General features: G+C 46.0%; 5 protein-coding genes across 5 annotated transcripts; 3 read left to right on the top strand and 2 right to left on the bottom strand.

Annotated features, from left to right (window-relative positions):
• Nucleotides 1-2,560: 2,560 nt before the first annotated feature.
• Nucleotides 2,561-3,315, top strand: LDX57_006815 (uncharacterized protein; the record flags this gene model as incomplete). Its single annotated transcript, XM_046088533.1, has 2 exons — nt 2,561-2,563; nt 2,641-3,315. The coding sequence occupies 2 exons, from the start codon at nt 2,561-2,563 to the stop codon at nt 3,313-3,315; spliced, it is 678 nt and encodes a 225-aa protein (XP_045944503.1).
• A 1,532-nt stretch (nt 3,316-4,847) lies between these two features.
• On the bottom strand, nt 4,848-5,048 carry LDX57_006814 (uncharacterized protein; the record flags this gene model as incomplete). The annotated part of the gene is made up of 1 exon (XM_046088532.1): nt 4,848-5,048. The coding sequence occupies one exon, from the start codon at nt 5,046-5,048 to the stop codon at nt 4,848-4,850; it is 201 nt and encodes a 66-aa protein (XP_045944502.1).
• A 5,095-nt stretch (nt 5,049-10,143) lies between these two features.
• On the top strand, nt 10,144-12,005 carry LDX57_006813 (uncharacterized protein; the record flags this gene model as incomplete). The annotated part of the gene is made up of 5 exons (XM_046088531.1): nt 10,144-10,274; nt 10,341-10,434; nt 10,505-11,155; nt 11,257-11,664; nt 11,805-12,005. 5 exons carry the CDS (start codon nt 10,144-10,146, stop codon nt 12,003-12,005), a joined length of 1,485 nt encoding a protein of 494 aa, XP_045944501.1.
• A 1,202-nt stretch (nt 12,006-13,207) lies between these two features.
• On the top strand, nt 13,208-15,139 carry LDX57_006812 (uncharacterized protein; the record flags this gene model as incomplete). Its single annotated transcript, XM_046088530.1, has 3 exons — nt 13,208-13,484; nt 13,534-14,011; nt 14,068-15,139. The coding sequence occupies 3 exons, from the start codon at nt 13,208-13,210 to the stop codon at nt 15,137-15,139; spliced, it is 1,827 nt and encodes a 608-aa protein (XP_045944500.1).
• A 240-nt stretch (nt 15,140-15,379) lies between these two features.
• On the bottom strand, nt 15,380-17,097 carry LDX57_006811 (DUF1996 and WSC domain-containing protein; the record flags this gene model as incomplete). Its single annotated transcript, XM_046088529.1, has 4 exons — nt 15,380-15,647; nt 15,701-16,149; nt 16,208-16,661; nt 16,736-17,097. The coding sequence occupies 4 exons, from the start codon at nt 17,095-17,097 to the stop codon at nt 15,380-15,382; spliced, it is 1,533 nt and encodes a 510-aa protein (XP_045944499.1).
• Nucleotides 17,098-17,423: the final 326 nt, after the last annotated feature.

Here is a 17,423-nt window from a genome sequence, read left to right as displayed (position 1 = left end):
ATCATTTTTTGATTATACAATTTAATTATTAAAAATTCAAAACATTATAATGCATTATGTATTTAAAATTTGTAATAAATTCTTTAAACATTTTGAGCAATCAATAAAACAATTATGATGAGATCATGAAAACATGTTTTAATAAGAATAATAAATATTTTATATATTAAAAATTAATTAAATGAAATTAAATAAGTATTATTTTTAAATTAATTATATTCAAAAATATATTTATATAATTAATACAATGTTGATATTAATAAACAAATTCAAATTTTTTTTATAAAGACTTGAAATCATAAATGATATAATATCTATTGCAAATTTTTTTAATAAATTCTTATTCTATATTAAAAACAATTTTTAATTTTTAATCAACCTTTAAACAGATTTCATTCAATAATTTGACTAAATTCAAAATTTGATAAAATATTAAATAAAAATAAAATACAATTAAACATAACAATTAATGAAATAATTTAATATTTTAATAATGATATATTTAAATTAAATTTTTGTTAAAATATATTAATTAATTAATAAATATTATTTTTATTGCATTTTTTGCGTTTTAAAAAAAACATTAAATTCATTTTTTAATGATTATTATTTTTGCATAAAATGCATTTTCTTTCTTTGTAACAAATACAAAAATTAAATGATTTTTTAATATTATTGGAAATATTTATTATTATTATTGAAAAAAAATAAAATTGCAAATAATTAAAAAATTAATGATGTTTTTTTCCACATTAAGATTTAATATAAAAAAACAAAAATTGAAATTTTTCGAAAAATTTTTTTTTATAAAAAAATAGAATTTATAAAAAAAAGAATAAAAAATCTAACAAAATTGAAATAAATTTAATTAATGATATTGAAAAATAGAATATTATAATTAATGATAAAACAACATTAAATAAAATATATGAAATATATGAAACAAATAAAATTTAAATATCGTTATTTAAAAACAACATTCAAATATAAATTTCAAAACAAAAACATAAAAATTATGATAATAATATTTTTGAATATTATTAATTAGATTTTAAATACAAATTAAAATACATGATATTTTGTTTTTTAATTTTTTGATATATTATAATTTGTTTCGTTTTTGTTTTTTGTCAATTTAATTATAAAAAAAATATGTAATATTATTAACAAAAAATATATAATTTATATAATTACGGGCTTTGACATATATATTATGTTTATAATTCAAATTAAGATTTTAAATCCAGATTGGATTATTTAATTTTAATCCGGATCTAACGCTAGATCAGAATCTTTGATCTAAAACCCAACCCAGCCCGGATTGGGTCTGGGTTGGGTCCGGGTTATGTTGGGTTGTGCGGAAGTCTAGACGGAACCGGGTGGGATTGTCTTGATGAGGCGACCTGACACAGTTGCATTCAATGCAGGCCATTCAGAAGCAGAGGGCCAGCAGGGGTCTGAGGGAGCCTAATTTTTCTGTTCGCTTGCACTTCATGCTGCTCAACACTGGGCAAAGGTACGTACGCATTTGCATTGTGGGCGGGCGGTAGCCACACCGTGTACTAGTAGCCACAGGGGCAAAAATGAATAGGCCCGCATCCCTAGAATATTTGCAAGTGAGATTCAGCTTTTTCCTTGTTGAAATCGAAATGGATAGGGTATCAGCCGATACTGGTCACTGGGTGTCTGGCCCTAAATACTCGGGTTTGTCCATTCGTACTCGTATCTTCAGCGACTCATTAGTTAGCATGGCGTACATGCATTGAGATCTGCCATACTTGGAAACACATTTCTAAGGCGATGGGATTGAAAGCTCCACTTGGTCAGTGAAGACCGGCTGCATCGTCGGGACCTCTACGCTTTGAAGAAAGTCCCCGAGACTAGACCTCTTCAACTCCCACGGGACCGGTCCCATGGGACTAGTCCCACGGGACTATATGGGAGTGCATTGGGACCAAAGGTTAGTCCCACCAGTGGGACTAAGACCCCTATGTATAAGGACCTTGGGTCTCTAAGGGGTTTGCGATAGGTGTGAAAGGTAATAATGACTAAGAAACAGGTGTCGCGAGGTATCATTTCAAGAATAAGGTCAATATGGTAGATTAACGCTGAAGAAGCCAACGTGGTTCTTCCGCGAGGATGGGTTCTATGTGTGCGATGACTCAGCCCGCAGCTGAGTCATCCGCGAATGGTCTTGTAGCTAGATATATATCGCGAGGGTCTTACAACTGCCCCCCCCTTTCAAAGGCCTTGGTCCCTCAAGGCCAGCTCGCGAACCCCCAGTTCGCAATTGTAGGCTTCGTAGCTTTCTCTCTGCCAGCAACCCTTAAAAAACCTCCCGCGAACGCCAAAAACCCGGTGGGAAAAAATGTGCGGCCTCGCGATAGGAAAAAGGTATTGTCTATGATTTTGCGACTGTTTTCCGCGATCTCCTGTGCATCAGTCTGATTCAACCTTCGCGAAGAGGTGGCCGGCGTCTCGCGATTTCGCGAGGGAGTTATATAGAAGTTTAACCTTTGACTGCTAGGCAGCGTCCGGCTCTACCCTCCTATAACACGCGATGGTCTTTGGCTGCTCTGAACGTCCGATCCTTTCGCTTGCTTCCTCCTTTTCGCGGGATTCTTGGCTGACCTGGCTTAGACCTCCTCCGCGGAGGAGAATGTTCCTTCTGCCGCCGGCCCCGCCGCCCCCGCCGCCACTGCTGCTGCCGCCCCCGCCGCACCCTCCGCCATCGTGCCCCCCGCCCCCTGGGTCGCCGCCCCCGTCCGCTTCGTGCGGACCCGGGGTCGTCGTTTTCGTCTGAGCAACATCTCGCTCTGCCCCGCAATTCCACGGGCGATCATCGCAGGACCTCCTCCCGCTCTTCCGGGCACTCCCAGAAAGGCTTGGGACAGACCGGTTCTATCGGTCGCGACGCACAAAAAGTGGGCTTCGATCCATTTCGTCGAACTGCCTCCCGCAGCCTGGTTTCGCCGGGCCACGCGGCGCAATCCCGTCGCGATCCCTGGTCTCCCCCCATGGACAAAACGCCAGCCTCTGTCGTCCCGCGAGTGCCGCTGGGTAAACGCGCCGGTCTTGCGTTCTGTATTTTGGTGCGGCTTCGCAAGCCTGGATCAGTTGGTAAAACGTGCGCAGATGCGAGAGGCCTTTTTGATCACCCGCGCTGGACAGCAGCCTTCTGATGAACAGAAATGTGAATTGTGTCGCAATTCGTCTGATTCCGTGACGTTTGCGGCGTGTATCTCTGAGGGACTGGGACAGAAATGCAACAACTGCATCTATAACGGTCACAAGCCGTGTTCGCTCCAACGTTAGCTGCGGCAGTTGTTCTGTTTCTATTGAATAGTACTGGACTTCTTTCTGCGGTGATCCGTGTCTCGCGCGTGAGGCGGAAACGGAGGATCATATTGGGCCTGTACCGCGAGTGTGCTTTTTGTTTCTTTTCCCGCGACGGCCATGTTTTTCGTTTTTATTAATTCAATACTGGGGTTTTTGCCGCCGCGAAAATATTCCTTGTAGATTTGTAAATGTTGTAGATTCTTATGAGATTCTTCAATGATTTTCGCATAGCTTGTTCACTTGACTCTGACCTTCGCGGGATCCTTTATTTCTGACTTTAGAATCTTGTTTATTTGGTATTCCGTTTCGCTCTTGTTCGCGAGACGTGTTTCATACCGTTCGCGAGTGTTCACATTCTTCATTTCACGATGTTCGCGAAGCATTGATATATGAAAAACGTCGTGTACGCGAAGGCCCGGCGGAAGGTTCACGCGATAGACGTTTTTGTCTATTTTTTCAACTATTCTTCGCGAACCGATTCGCAGCTGATTTAGCTTCTTGTTTGATCGCACTCGCAATCAGTTTGTGTTAGAAATCCACACATGATCTCCTACCGCGAACACTTTTTCAACTCATTTTGAATTGTAATGTTTCGCTTGTTGGTTTTGAGCCTTCGCAATTTCCTTTTGGGCTTCTTCGCGAAGTTCTTTCATGCGCAACACGCGGGTATGCACATCTTCTTCAATCCTTTCGCGGATTAGCGAGTCGATCGCGATCGCCTTAGGATCTGTGCCGTAGACTAGCTGGAACGGAGTTCTTTTGATAGACGCCTGTTTCGCGTTATTGTACGCGAACTGCGCGAGAAGCAAATAGTCTATTCAGTCATCTTGCGAGAAGTTAATATATTCTCGCAAATATTGTTTTAATATATTATTCAACCGCTCCGTTTACCCATCCGTTTGCGAATGGTAGGCAGTGCTCATCAAATATTTGATTCACAAACAGTAGATGAAGTCTGACCAAAAGCCTTTCGCGAATATGCTTTCGCGATCAGTAACTATCGTTTCTGGCACTCTGTGAAGGCTGAAGATTTCGTGAATAAAAATATACGCGAGTTTCTCTCCCTTCAACGCCTTTCGCGTTGGAATAAACTAAATCATTTTGTTCAAGCGGTCCACGACCACTAACACCGTATCATATAGTTTTCGCGAGTTTTCCAAGTTCTCGCGTTTTACATTCGCGGGAAGTCCCGTAATAAAATCCATCGTGATTTCCTGTCAAGGATTCGCTGGAATCGGTAAAGACTGTAGCAAATCGTATTTCTTTTTTTTTTGTACGTGAGAGTTCTGGCAGACTCCGCAGGCTCTCGTATATTCCACAACAAACTCGCGGAGCTTTGGCCAAAAGAATTTTCGGCTCATTAGCTCATAGGTCTTCTTTTCCGCAAAGTGTTCTGCGATGAAATCGTTGTGCAGCTTCGCGAGAATCTCTATCTTTAATCAGTAGTGATTTAGAACGTACAGTTTTCTTTAATGGTAAAATAGATCCTTCCGCAATTGCCATCTTCTTCATGATCGCGGGATGCTCTTCGTCTGCGAAGGGTCTCTGCCGCAATCATCAAATTCCTTGATCGCCTTCCAGACTTGCTGTGCGAATTCATTTTTTGCAAAGAGCTTCAGAAGCTCTTCGAATAGTCTTTGCGAGAGATCGACACGATATGGCCTTTCCTCCTCGCAAGCCTCGCGCAACTCTTTCTGCGAAAGCTCCATTTTTAAGAGACCTCTGCCTTCAATAGAATGCACAATTGCGAGCCATTTTCTCTTTAATTGGGCTTTCGCGACATCGTCGCTTCTGTCTCGTGCACAATTCACGCTTGCAATAATCTCTGAGACTAGATATTCGCTCGCAAATTCCAGTTGGTCATTCCTGCCTCGCGTTTCTTTGACGCTTGCAATTCAGATTTCACCCGCGATATTCTCCGAGACTGGACGCTCGCTCGCGAGCCCCAATTGATCTTTCTTGTCTCGCGTTTCTTTAATGCTTGCAACACGGGCCTCGCCTGCAATATACTCCGAAACTGGACGCTCGTTCGCGAGTCTCAGTTGATCTAGCAACTTGCGCTTCGCGCGTTTGTTATATTCTTCCCGGTCCTTCTCGCGTTGATCGTTCCGCAGATAATCAACTCTTCGCGAAAAACCATTTGCAGAGTTGAGCTTTTCTGCGTGATAGATGATTTTGAATTGGAATCCAGCTAGGAACTGTAATCAGCAAATCTGCATTCACGAAAGTATCTTGATCGGCATTTGGAAAACACTGAGAGCTTTGTGATCCATGATCATTTACATCTTTTACGATGCCCCTTGGAGATAGTGTCGCCATTTTCTAAAGGCTTCCATTATCACGAGGAGCTCTTGCTCTCCCGCGATATAGTTCCTCTCCGCGGCTATAAACTTTCGCGAGAAAAAGGTCACCGGCCTCCAACTTCGATCGCTGAGATGGAATTGCGTCAAGATCCCGCAAAGCCCATTTTTCGAAGTATCTGTCTTGACTCGCGAGATCAATTCTTCCACGAAATGATTCAATCTAATCATTTCCGCGAATCATTCTTTTAGTCGGTTCACGGCTTCGCGAGTCTCCGGAGTCATAATATTCCCTCAATCCTTGACCGTTCGTATCGCTTCACCTTCAGATTTGCAAAGGAGATCCGTCAATGTGATTGTTATTCTCGCGTAAGCGTAAATGAACCTACGGTACCAGTTCGTGAATCTTAAGAATGCTAAGATATCGCGAATAGTCTCTGATATCGGCCAGTTTTGAATGATAGTCACTCGCGAGGGCTCCATCTCAATCCTGTTAGGCGTAATGATATACTCTAGGAAGTTGATCTTCTGTGTCGCGAAAATGCACTTGCTCCGTTTACAGTAAAGTCCTATCTCGCGTAAACAGCCAAGCACCTCGCGAACGTGTTCGCGATACACATTTTTATTTTGTGAAAAGATGATGATATTATCGATATACATCACCATTATAATATCTAATAAGTCGCGAAATACCCAATTCACATATCTTTGGAATGTTGCAGGGGCATTTGTTAAATTAAAAAGTATCATTAAGTATTCGAACAGTCCATATTTCGTGCGAAATGCTGTTTTCCATTTCTTTTTTTTCGCGATGCGAATACAGTTATACGCGTCGCGAAGATCCAATTACGTGAAAATCATTGCTTCTAACAATCTCGCGATAGTCTTGTTTATGAGTGGGAGTGAATAACAGTTCTTTCGCGAGATCTCATTTAATCCGTGATAGTCCACGCACACGCGGACTCCTTCGTTCTTCTTGGGAACACACAAGAGTGACGCACTCGCGAAAAACTTTGACAGTTGGATTCATCTTTTCACGAGCATTGTTTGAACATACTCGCGAATCGCTGCCATCTCCCGCGGAGAATGATGATAGAGTGATTCAAAAAAAGGATCCTTTCTTTCCGCGAGGTCGATTTTGAGGTCTATCCCTTCACAATGAAGCGGAAGTTCCTGAGATTCTTTCTCTAAAAAAACATTCGCGAATCCCTCGCATCATTCAAATAGATCTTCTCCAGTGTTTTCTTCCTCCGCGGTGACTACGTTGACCCAAAATAGTCAATTTGGATCTTCGCGTATTGCTTTCATAAAGTCTTCCACGGAGATCTTGTCGATTTCGATTGATTTCTCGTGAAAGATGCATTCTTTAATCGCCTATCGCGTTTCTGGATTATGAATCTTCAATCAAGACATTTCTAACAGCACTTGTTTTACATCTAGAGATATCACCGCGAGTATTTAAAACTTTTTTTGATTATCTTGCGAATCTTGTAAGTCAACCTTGATCTCCGCGATACTTTCATTTCGTAATTTCTTCTTATTTATCGTTCGTGTGAATATTTGATGCGGAAGTATTCGCCATCCGGTTTACTTCGCGAGTAAAGACGGCACCACATTTACTTGATTTCCGTTATCAATCAAGGTTTCGCGATCCATAGATATCTCATTAGGCAACATTATCTTAATTGACAAGAACATGCGTTCCGCGATAAGTTGATTTTTGTTTTAAAATAATCTCTTCGCAAGAAAAAATGCTATAGTCGCGAGCTTTTCACTTCACGTTGTCTTCGCGCCTCCTTCCTTAAGGCGCCTCGGACAATTCACGCGAATATGTCCGGCTTCTCCGCAGTGGAAACAGCCTTCGATGAAAGATTTATTTATCTGTTGACCCTTTACTTTTCTTACTTAATAGCTGATTATATGCGAGAAGCCTTTTGTACTCTTCTATTGTGTGAATCCTTTTGAGCTGCCTCCGCGAATCTGCATCGGTCGCAGTGAATTGCTATACTGCTTGCTCCCTTGGCTCGCGAAGATTCCTTTATGTGTGATTATCCGCGGATTTGCCGCTGGCAGGCTCGGTCGGAGTTTTGCGATAAAAGATATCAATTCCGTCGATGTATTCGGGAATTGATTTTGCTCGCGAATCTTTTGTCGAATCGTGAAAAGAAAGGACTCGTAAAATAAACGGAGTAAGATATTCTTTGCGGAGAATCCTTTTGATCTTAGTTCGCTTCACTGCTCGCGTCATCTATTAAGATATGCGAATTCCTCTTTTTCATCATGCGGTCGCATGCGAAGGGCCTTTGTCCATATTACATGCTGCCTATCCGCAGGATCCTTTAACTGCCTTAATAAGAACTGGCAAAGACTTTCCCAATTTTGCGAAGGGTTGATTTCTTTCTCGAGTTCCTATAGACCTTGTAGGGTAGTGTCCAAATACATTATCACAAAATTAAAATAATCTCTTTTCACGAGCTGATTTGTCTCCTCGAATTGTTTAATCTTTCGCGTAAATTCGCAATAATTCTTATAGGTTAAGATTCGGTACTGTTCCTCCTTGGAAGATAGTCGCGAAAGAAGAGATTGTTTCGGCGGAAGTGTCGCGTAAATCTGGGATTTTGCTCGCGCGTGCTTTCGCGAAACTGATACGGTACCTCGCTCAATGATTTCGATGTATTCGACTCGCTTGCGGATAGTTTCAATTGCTTCTGCTCTCTCGCGAAGCTCATCCAGAAAGAGATTCGCGTAATTTACCATCTCTTGGTCGTCCTGGCTCGCGATCGGGATGCCAGCTTCGGTCGCCGATATTGGTAATCGCGAATGGCCGGTCCCTTCGCTAAGATTAAGGATGATTTGATTATCTCTCTCTTCGCGAAGGTAATGAATGCCTTACGGCGAGTTCCCGCGAGACTTCGTATGCTGACGTGTCGTCTTTCTTGGTTTCATTATCTCTAACGGACGTATCGCGAAGTTGAGCGTTAAAATTATAAGGATCTTGGGTCTCTAAGGGGTTTGCGATAGGTGTGAAAGGTAATAATGATTAAGAAACAGATGTCGCGAGGTATCATTTCAAGAATAAGGTCAATATGATAGATTAACGCTGAAGAAGCCAACGTGGTTCTTCCACGAGGATGGGTTCTATGTGTGCGATGACTTAGCCCGCAGCTGAGTCATCCGCGAATGGTCTTGTAGCTAGATATATATCGCGAGGGTCTTACAATTTTGATGTCTTGTTGACGAGTTTCGCAATGTTGTAGTGATTGTGGAATAGTTGGATATACAATTCGAAATTGCTTTAGTAAATAGCTATCTTTTCATATATTTATCTAGTCAATTTAACGGAATTGATGATTGAATAGCTTCATTTAGTAATGGGTGCGACGCAAAACTCGTTGCTCGCCCATATTCGTTGCTCGCCTGTTGATTACGTTAACCTTTTTTGTTTACATAATCAACCAGACAGAGGCAAAAAGAAAATAGAAAGCAAAAACATACAACAGCCGGGATTCGCTGGTGGTCACCCACCCAACTACTAACCGGCCGGCGTGTGGCTTAAGTACGGCTGAGCGGACGGGAAGCCCTGTTCTCCACACCCTGTGGTCGTATGTATTCGGTGTCACTCGAGTGGTGGTATAGAAAACTATCAAAAACATTGAGTCCCAGTGAAAACATGACGTGTCCTACACAATGTAAAGACAAAAGTACTCAACTATGCTAATATCACCTATAAAATTTGTACTGGAGAGGATACCTAACAAGGTATACTAAAACAGTCATGTCAGGTGAGAGGGCTCATTGATAAACATGTCCTATATGCATTTCCTTTTTGGTATTGTGCTACAAGATTTCTGCATTCACCTCGCCTAGTTATGGGAGGGCAACGAAGGAACAAGGTAAAGAGAAACCATATGGGCTCGTACCAGTTATTGCATGCTTTCGACTGGTTCTTTCCTTTTATCTCCGCACGCTAAAGCAGTTATAATAAGCAAGGACTACTATTAAAAGCCCTGGTAATAAGTATAATACACTACTGCCATTTGCCATGCCGTGAATAGCACTTCGGGCCGGTCACGACACAGGGCGAAGGTTTCAAGTGAATAGCAGATCGTAATTAACAAACTAAATAAATACAAAAGGTGTAGCTAGAGATGTATCCTTGGGAACCCAAGATATTGAGTCAAAATCGAATCGCGAGTAGCACATTCATTCATTGACCAAAAGGAAAGAGAAAAGCATATAACGGCGTGCCGTGCGGGGAAGGAAGTTATGGCCAGAGATTTATATGGAGTAGCTATTGCGCCATTCCTGCATTAGGGCTATACGATGTTGTGATTCAGGATCGATATTGCTACCCATCACTAGTTTGTAGGCAATTTTGACACGCTCTTGCGACATCGGCTTTCTTGTCAAGAATATATTAACAGTTATCAGGTCCCGAGAGCGACAAAGTAGGTCAGCTTCAGTAACTCAATGCTGAAACACCAATCACACCGGTACCGCGATTATGGAAAAAGGAGCCACCCTCTCTACCAATGATCCGTCCGTAACCCAATTAGACGCCCAAGTCGTCGAAGTCCTCCACGCAGAGGCCACTCCAAAAGAAGAGAAGGCAATTCTTCGGAAAATTGATATGCAGTATGTCGGCCTTTCTAGCATGATTTCTCGTACGGCGTTCTGGTGATAACTCACAGTATATGCTAGCATCATACCAGTTATGGCTGTATGCTACATGCTTCAGTACATGGACAAGGTTACTTTGGGTTACGCCACCCAGTTAAACATAAGAGCAGATCTTGTAAGTGCAAAAACAATTCCTTTGAAAATGTATCAAAACGACCTGCCTCTAATGAGCTTTTATCCTTTAGAACCTCCGAGGTAGCGAATATAGCTGGTGCTCATCCGTCTTCTACTTTGGGTATCTCTTCTGGAGCTGGCCGAGCAGCTACATCTCCGTTCGCTTCCCGCTGGGCAAGTACCTGGGGGCCTCCGTGGCCCTCTGGGGCGTGGTGCTAACCACCCACGCGGCCTGCACCAACTTCGGCGGCCTGTTAACCGCCCGTTTCTTCCTAGGCGTCACCGAGGCAGCGGTGGCGCCGGGCTTTTCGCTCATCACGGGGATGTTCTACAAGACCTCGGAGCAGCCGTCACGTATGACACTGTGGTTTCTCGGCAACGCCGTCGCCAATGTCGTGTCCGGTCTCATCGCGTACGGAATTGGCCGGATTGACTCGCATATCGCCGCGTGGAAGTTACTCTTTATAATCCTCGGTGTGATTACCGTCGCGTATGGCATTTTCCTGGGGCTCATTCTCCCCGACTCGCCCTCGAAAGCCTGGTTCTTGACCGCCGCTGAAAAGAAGATCGCACTGCACCGGACCTTGGAGAACCGGACTGGTGTGATGGATGAAGGGGACTTCAAGGTCTCCCAGATGCTGGATGCACTGACGGATCCACAGGCCTGGTTGCTGGTTGGTTATAGTCTCACTCAGAATATCCCGAATGGAGGGTTCAGTTCGGTATGTACAGCACAACATACATACAAGACCTCTTACTTCTCTGTCCCGCATGTGCATACCTTTGCAGGACTGACACCGCTGACTGCAAACCCAAACCAAAGTTCAGCAGCATAATCATCAATGGCTTTGGCTTCAGTGAGCTCAATTCCCTTCTCCTCTCAGCCCCCAGCGGTCTTCTCCAGATCCTCGCCATCGGCGGCATCTGCCTCGCGGCCACCTACGTCCCCAAAAGCCGGATCATCACGATGATCGTAGTGATCGTGTTTGCGCTCGTGGGCGTGATTCTGATGAACACCTTACCTGATTCCAACCGCTGGGGACGCTGGGTGGGGATTTTCCTGTTGGGCCCGTTTGCCACTAGTATTCCCATCTCTTTGAGTCTGATCACGTCGAATGTCGGGGGTTTCACGAAAAAGGCAACCGTCTCGGCAATGGTGTTTCTCGCGTATTGTACGGGGAATATCATTGGACCTCAGTTGTTCTTTGCTGATGAGGCTCCAAAGTATCCTGTAAGTTTGCTGTTGTGTGTGCTGTGCATGTGCGTGTGTTTGTTTGTTTAGTTATTTGCCCATGAGCTCGTCGCCCCATCACCATTCCCCTTCGTTCTGTCTCCTGGAATGACTCACCGAACCAACAATGTATAAAATAGACCGGACTGAGAGGAGTTCTAGCTGGATTCGCTCTAGCAATCTTCTTCCTCATCCTTTTATATATCTACTACGAGTACGAGAATCGACGACGCGACAGGAAATACGGCCCCCCTAATCAGGAAGCCGCAGAGGATTACGTGACAGAGGACAGTTTGAATCGTACCGACAGACAAAACCCGTCTTTCAGGTATACATTATAAGTTGGAGAAGGGGGCCGAGGATTACATCCCTTTGGAGGAGCAGAAGGACCTCAGACGCCTCGTCTGCCGGTGCCTCACTTATTTTAGCAATGGTAATATCTCTATGGCCCGCTCAGGTGGTGAAGGTGTCTGGTGTATATCTTGGCGACAAGGATAGCAGAAAAGACGCAAACAAAGGAGCGCGGTTCGCACATTTCGCACAGCTACGACGCAGGTTCATAAAATCGGTTAATCTCATATGGGCAGCCGCAGCCTACGGGGACTTTCTTTGACTGGCCAAGGTGTCAAATACAATTAGGATGAAGCTCTCGTTTCGAAATATGGCACGAAGAACGCAGGACAGTGGTGCAGAACGTCTGAATTATCCCTGCAACATCTCGGACCAAGCCCACTAGTTAAGTCAAATAAAGACCCGATCTGCGAGTCTAAAAGTATGCCATGGCCCCCGGACTTTGCTCGGGCTTTGATCGATGGACGACACCGGGAATGCTCCACCGACTGCTGGCATGCGGATGGTCGGTTGTTGGCCGAAAACTGCATATAAGCGAGAAAATTGAGACAATCCCACACTCCACATGCCGTGCACATCCGGGATATGGTTTGCGCCTCTGCACCTTCTCGCTATTTGTGTATTTTATTCCTCAGAGAGTCATTCCGAATTAGGGACGTGAATCGAACTTGCCGGCTAGGGCGACTGATCGATCGCGATTTGTTGTGGGGCGGAATTCCGTCTCGGCACTCATAGTTCGGTAATCATTCCTGCCCCTTTCTCACCACAACAACAGTTCCAGCAGCTTGTGACGATGCACAAAGCCTTAGACTACCACTGTATGACAGATACGTGGCCCAACAGTACGGAGACCTTGCTTTCAAGCCCAAATGTTGGTCTGATCTGTACCCTTCCCATTCTTCACCTACCAGCGTGTGCCATTTCTCAGCTGGATCTTCGGGCCCACAGTCTCGCAAGGCTATCATGGCGCTAGTGCCGAAGATCTTCTAGATCGGGCACTTGCGAGTCACTAAATGGACCTGATAGTTTGTTTTCTACGGACGCCACCGGTCGAAAACTCAAGATGTGGCCGACCCATCGTCTCGGCGCCCCCATTAGGGTTTGCATTGTAGACAGTTTTAAAGACTCAGAGAGACCCCCTTCCCTTCCGCGCCGGTCGGAAGTTTTTGCATTGAATTTTTAGACGTCCAGCATGGCGCGTTTGCAATTTCTGCTGGCTCTGCTGGCGTCCTTGGTATGCCTCGTGTCTCAGGCGCGTGGACATGACCAGCTGGTCAAGCGTACCGGTAACACAGTGCGCTTCGAGGTTGTTTTGACATGGGAGGATTGGGCGCCCGCCGGTATCTCTAGGAAGACCATCCTCACGAACGGCCAATTCCCGGCACCGACATTGGAATTGCGACAAGGAGACGACGTGGAGTTTTTGGTCATCAACAAACTTCCCACCGCAACAACTGTTCACTTCCACGGTAGCCCCATCCTCCTTGACTTCGAAATGCTTCGCTAATACCAATTAAGGAATTGAGCAATCTGACACACCCTGGTCGGATGGTGTCCCCGGTCTTTCGCAAACGCCCATACAGCCTGGCGACCAATTCCTCTACAAATGGACGGCGACGCAATACGGCAGCTACTTCTATCACGCCCACCGCCGTGGACAGGTCGAGGATGGGCTGTACGGCGCGATCTATATCCAACCCCAAGATACGGTGGAAAAGCCCTTTAAATTCATCACCAACAACACCAACGAGTTGCGAGCAATTAAAGCAGCAGAGGAGAAAACCCGCCCGGTCCTACTCTCCGACTGGCGTCAGCTTACCTCGGAGGAGCTGTGGCATGCCGAGGAAGCCATGGGACGTGACTCGTTCTGCGCCAATGCTCTTCTCGTGAACGGCAAAGGCAACATTGGCTGTCCTGGGGTGGATTTCTTGAATGCCCATGCCACGGCCGCTATGAAACAGGTGCTGGGTAACAGCAGCAAGCTCACGGACATTGGGTAAGGCGGTATTCATGTCAGTTAGGCAACCAAGAAAGACCTTCTGACCGTAACAGATGCATGCCCCCTACCCTCACGAGCTTGCAAGGCAACTTCCCGCACAATCACAGCGCAATTCCGCCATCCGTCTTCTCGGGCTGCACCCCTTCGCAAGGTCAACACGAACGTCTTTTGGTCAACCCCATCGAGAAGTACGCCAGCTTCGACCTGCTCAGCTCAGCCGGCGTGTCCACAATTACCTTCTCGATCGACGAGCACCTCATGTACGTCTACGCAATTGACGGCCGCTACATTGTTCCAACCCAGGTCAGCGCCATCACCATCTCTAACGGCGGCCGCTACTCGGTCCTCGTGAAACTGAACAAGCCGGCGGGCGACTACACGGTGCGCGTCGCCAACACAGGCGTGAACCAGCTCCTCAACACAACTGCCACCATGTCTTACACAGCACCTCTCAAGACCAAGAAAGGCCCCTCCATCCCCCAAATCGACATGACCGGTGCGCCGCTATCCAAGAGCGCCACCGTTCTGGACGAATCTATTATCGTCCCCTTCCCGGCCATCATGCCGTCCCAAGACGTCGTCGCGACACACATCCTCAACATCGCGCGCTACAACGCCTCCTACCGCTGGATCCAAGGCGGTTCTAACTCCAGCTACCCTCTCTCCCTCGAGGACGCCTCGCCACTCCTCTTCTACCCGCTCACCGCAAGCGAGCAAAAGGACCTTACCATCTCCACGAAGAACAACACCTGGGTCGATATCGTCTTCGCCGTCACAGGGCCCATCCAACCGCCTCACCCGTTCCATAAACACTCAAACAAGTTCTTCGTGCTTGGCCAGGGCAATGGGGTATGGAACTACTCGACCGTCGCCGAAGCAGCACAGCACATACCCGAGAGCTTCAATTTCGTGAACCCGCAGATCCGAGACACGTTTGTGACGCCGCCGGCAGCAACGGGGCCGACGTGGCTCGCGATCCGGTACCACGTTATTAATCCGGGCGCGTTTTTGTTGCATTGTCATATTCAGGTGCATTTGAGTGGGGGCATGGGTTTGGCAATGCTGGACGGGGTGGATGAGTGGCCTGAGATTCCGGAGATGTATTGGGAGACTGCGAAAGGGTAGATAGGCAGGAGTGTGCCTCTTTGTTCTTGACTTCTTTCGGTTCTACTTCTTACATACTTGTTGAGACGATATATACTTCTTAATAAGACACGATTAAACGACCTAACCTGCCGCGCTACCACTCGAAGTGTTTGCTTCTCAGATCAACCTGCAGAGACCGAAGTTGATACTGAATGGTGTCCCCACCACCAGGATTGACACCAGTTTACCAAATCGCTTACTGGTCCGTACCTGCCCTACTTAAATGGAAAGCCGATGAAGATTGCTTTCGGCATGCCGGTGCAAGTGCTGCTTGATCCTAGCCGTCTCCGTGTTGTTCTTCAGCTTCCCAGGCGAGCCACCCTCGTTATTCTCGCATTTGCCCTCACCATTGCATTTATGGTAGATGGACATGGAGCTACCACCGCCACAGAACTGGGCTTTATCGCCCGAGCATGCCATCTGGCAATTTCCCATAAAACCCTTTTTCGGACGCCGATCAGCCGGGATCGAATTATCGCAGTAGCACCTATTAAGCATCAGCGACTGCAAAGTCTTTTCCGCGTACCAGGAGTAACCTACTCAGATGAATATTCCAGGCCAGCGTAATCGAAGCCTTTGCTAGTGCAGAATTCCACGCAGCGCTCCACAGTCATTTTGTCGTCGCGAGTTGATTCCCCTGCGAACGTGCGATTGTCATACTTGTCTATTCCACAGCCCACGTATTCCCATGCCTTCTCAGTGAGGTCAGTGAAGTATGGAGCCGCCTTGCCTATGGGAGTTGTGGTGCAGGAAACATGCTCAGCCCGCTCCGGTCCATGAGTCACCGGATTACAACCGGGGAGCTTCTCGAGGATGCCGTCAATCTGCTCGTCGACATAGGAGGGTACACTACAGGCTTGGCACTCCTCGCCGGTGAAGAATTCGAAAACTGATTCTCCGTCGGGGGTGAGACAGTCCTCAATGCGCCCACTGTCGTTCAGACAGACATCCACCGCCTTCTGCAAGACATCCACATCCCACCCATTCACCTAGAGCCATATGTCAGTTTGAAGGAAAATGCTGTAGTAATGGGATCACGATACGTACAAAGTCGGCATGCATTCCATATCCCGTTGGATCACCGTGAGCAAAGACGAATGGCTGATTTTCTCCATACCATTGATCGGAGAATTTATTTGTTTGCCAAATAACCTCATAGAAAAGCGACACCATATGTACCGGGTGGGTTTTGGGACAAGCACCATTGTTATAAGCGCCAGAGACAGGATAGGCCATATGAGAGCGGTGATCAGGAGAATCGAGATTCTTTCCATCCCAACAGGAAGGGAAGAACAGTTGCACACGAAGGCCGTCGGGACAATTGTAATCAGGGAAAGCGTTTGTCTCCGACTTTGCAGGGCCATTATAGTCCAGACAGACATAGCTAACCGCCTGAGATTCGAAGTCATCGGTATTGTTCCGCTTCATGGGGTCGCCCGCGAGCATTCGGAATCCTTTGGGGAAGGCATGAAGTTTGTCATCATTCGGGCCAGGTCTCTGTCTAGTGCCACACAGTGTCAGTTTGCTTTCATTGCGCTGTTGAACACAAAAATACAGGAGAACTGGATGACCAACAAATAATATACCGTCATCCCGCCGGTCATCCCATCTCCATCACCGGCCTGGGAAACGCTGATGAAGCTCCCATTTTCGGCGTGGTAGTAAAGCGTAGGCGTCCAGTAATTAGACAGATCCTGCTTGATTGGACAAGACGAGCACTGTGATGCTCGCGCATCCTCATAGTCCATATCAAACGAGAAACCGCTGCCCCCTGAAATTGTGTGCACATGGGCAGCCACAGCTCCCGGGTTCACGATGGGATCAGCACGCTCTTGGACCAAGCGACTCGGACAAGGCATGCGAAAGAACGCTTCCCCTGGGGCAACCAGCAAAGCTGAAAGCCACAGAGGGGCACTTTGGAACGATATCGCGCGCATTTCGAGGAATTTGCAGGGTTTTGTTTTTCAGCAGCCAGCTGCCTAATCAAAGGTCTCCGAAAAACGAAATATGGTTGAGAAACGAGTGCATAAAATTAAGGAAGCCAGGAAGTCAAGGAACAAAGGAGTGACGAGAAACGTAGAACCAGTCTTCCATGTCGAATTCGTACCTGAGCCGGGCAGGCAAAGCTATTTATCATGAGCCCAGTAAGGCCTCCATTTTGCATATTCGATGCAACATAATTTGCACTGTGTAGAACACTAGAACATATCGGAAGCGCTTGGACGGTATTCCGAGATTACTCAACATCGCCCTGTGATGATCC

Source organism: Aspergillus melleus (assembly GCF_016097325.1).
Source record: "Aspergillus melleus strain CBS 546.65 chromosome Unknown contig3, whole genome shotgun sequence".
NCBI classification, from domain to species: domain Eukaryota; kingdom Fungi; phylum Ascomycota; class Eurotiomycetes; order Eurotiales; family Aspergillaceae; genus Aspergillus; species Aspergillus melleus.
The sequence above is the reverse complement of the archived record's forward strand: the minus strand, read 5'-3'. Positions and strand labels throughout refer to the sequence as shown.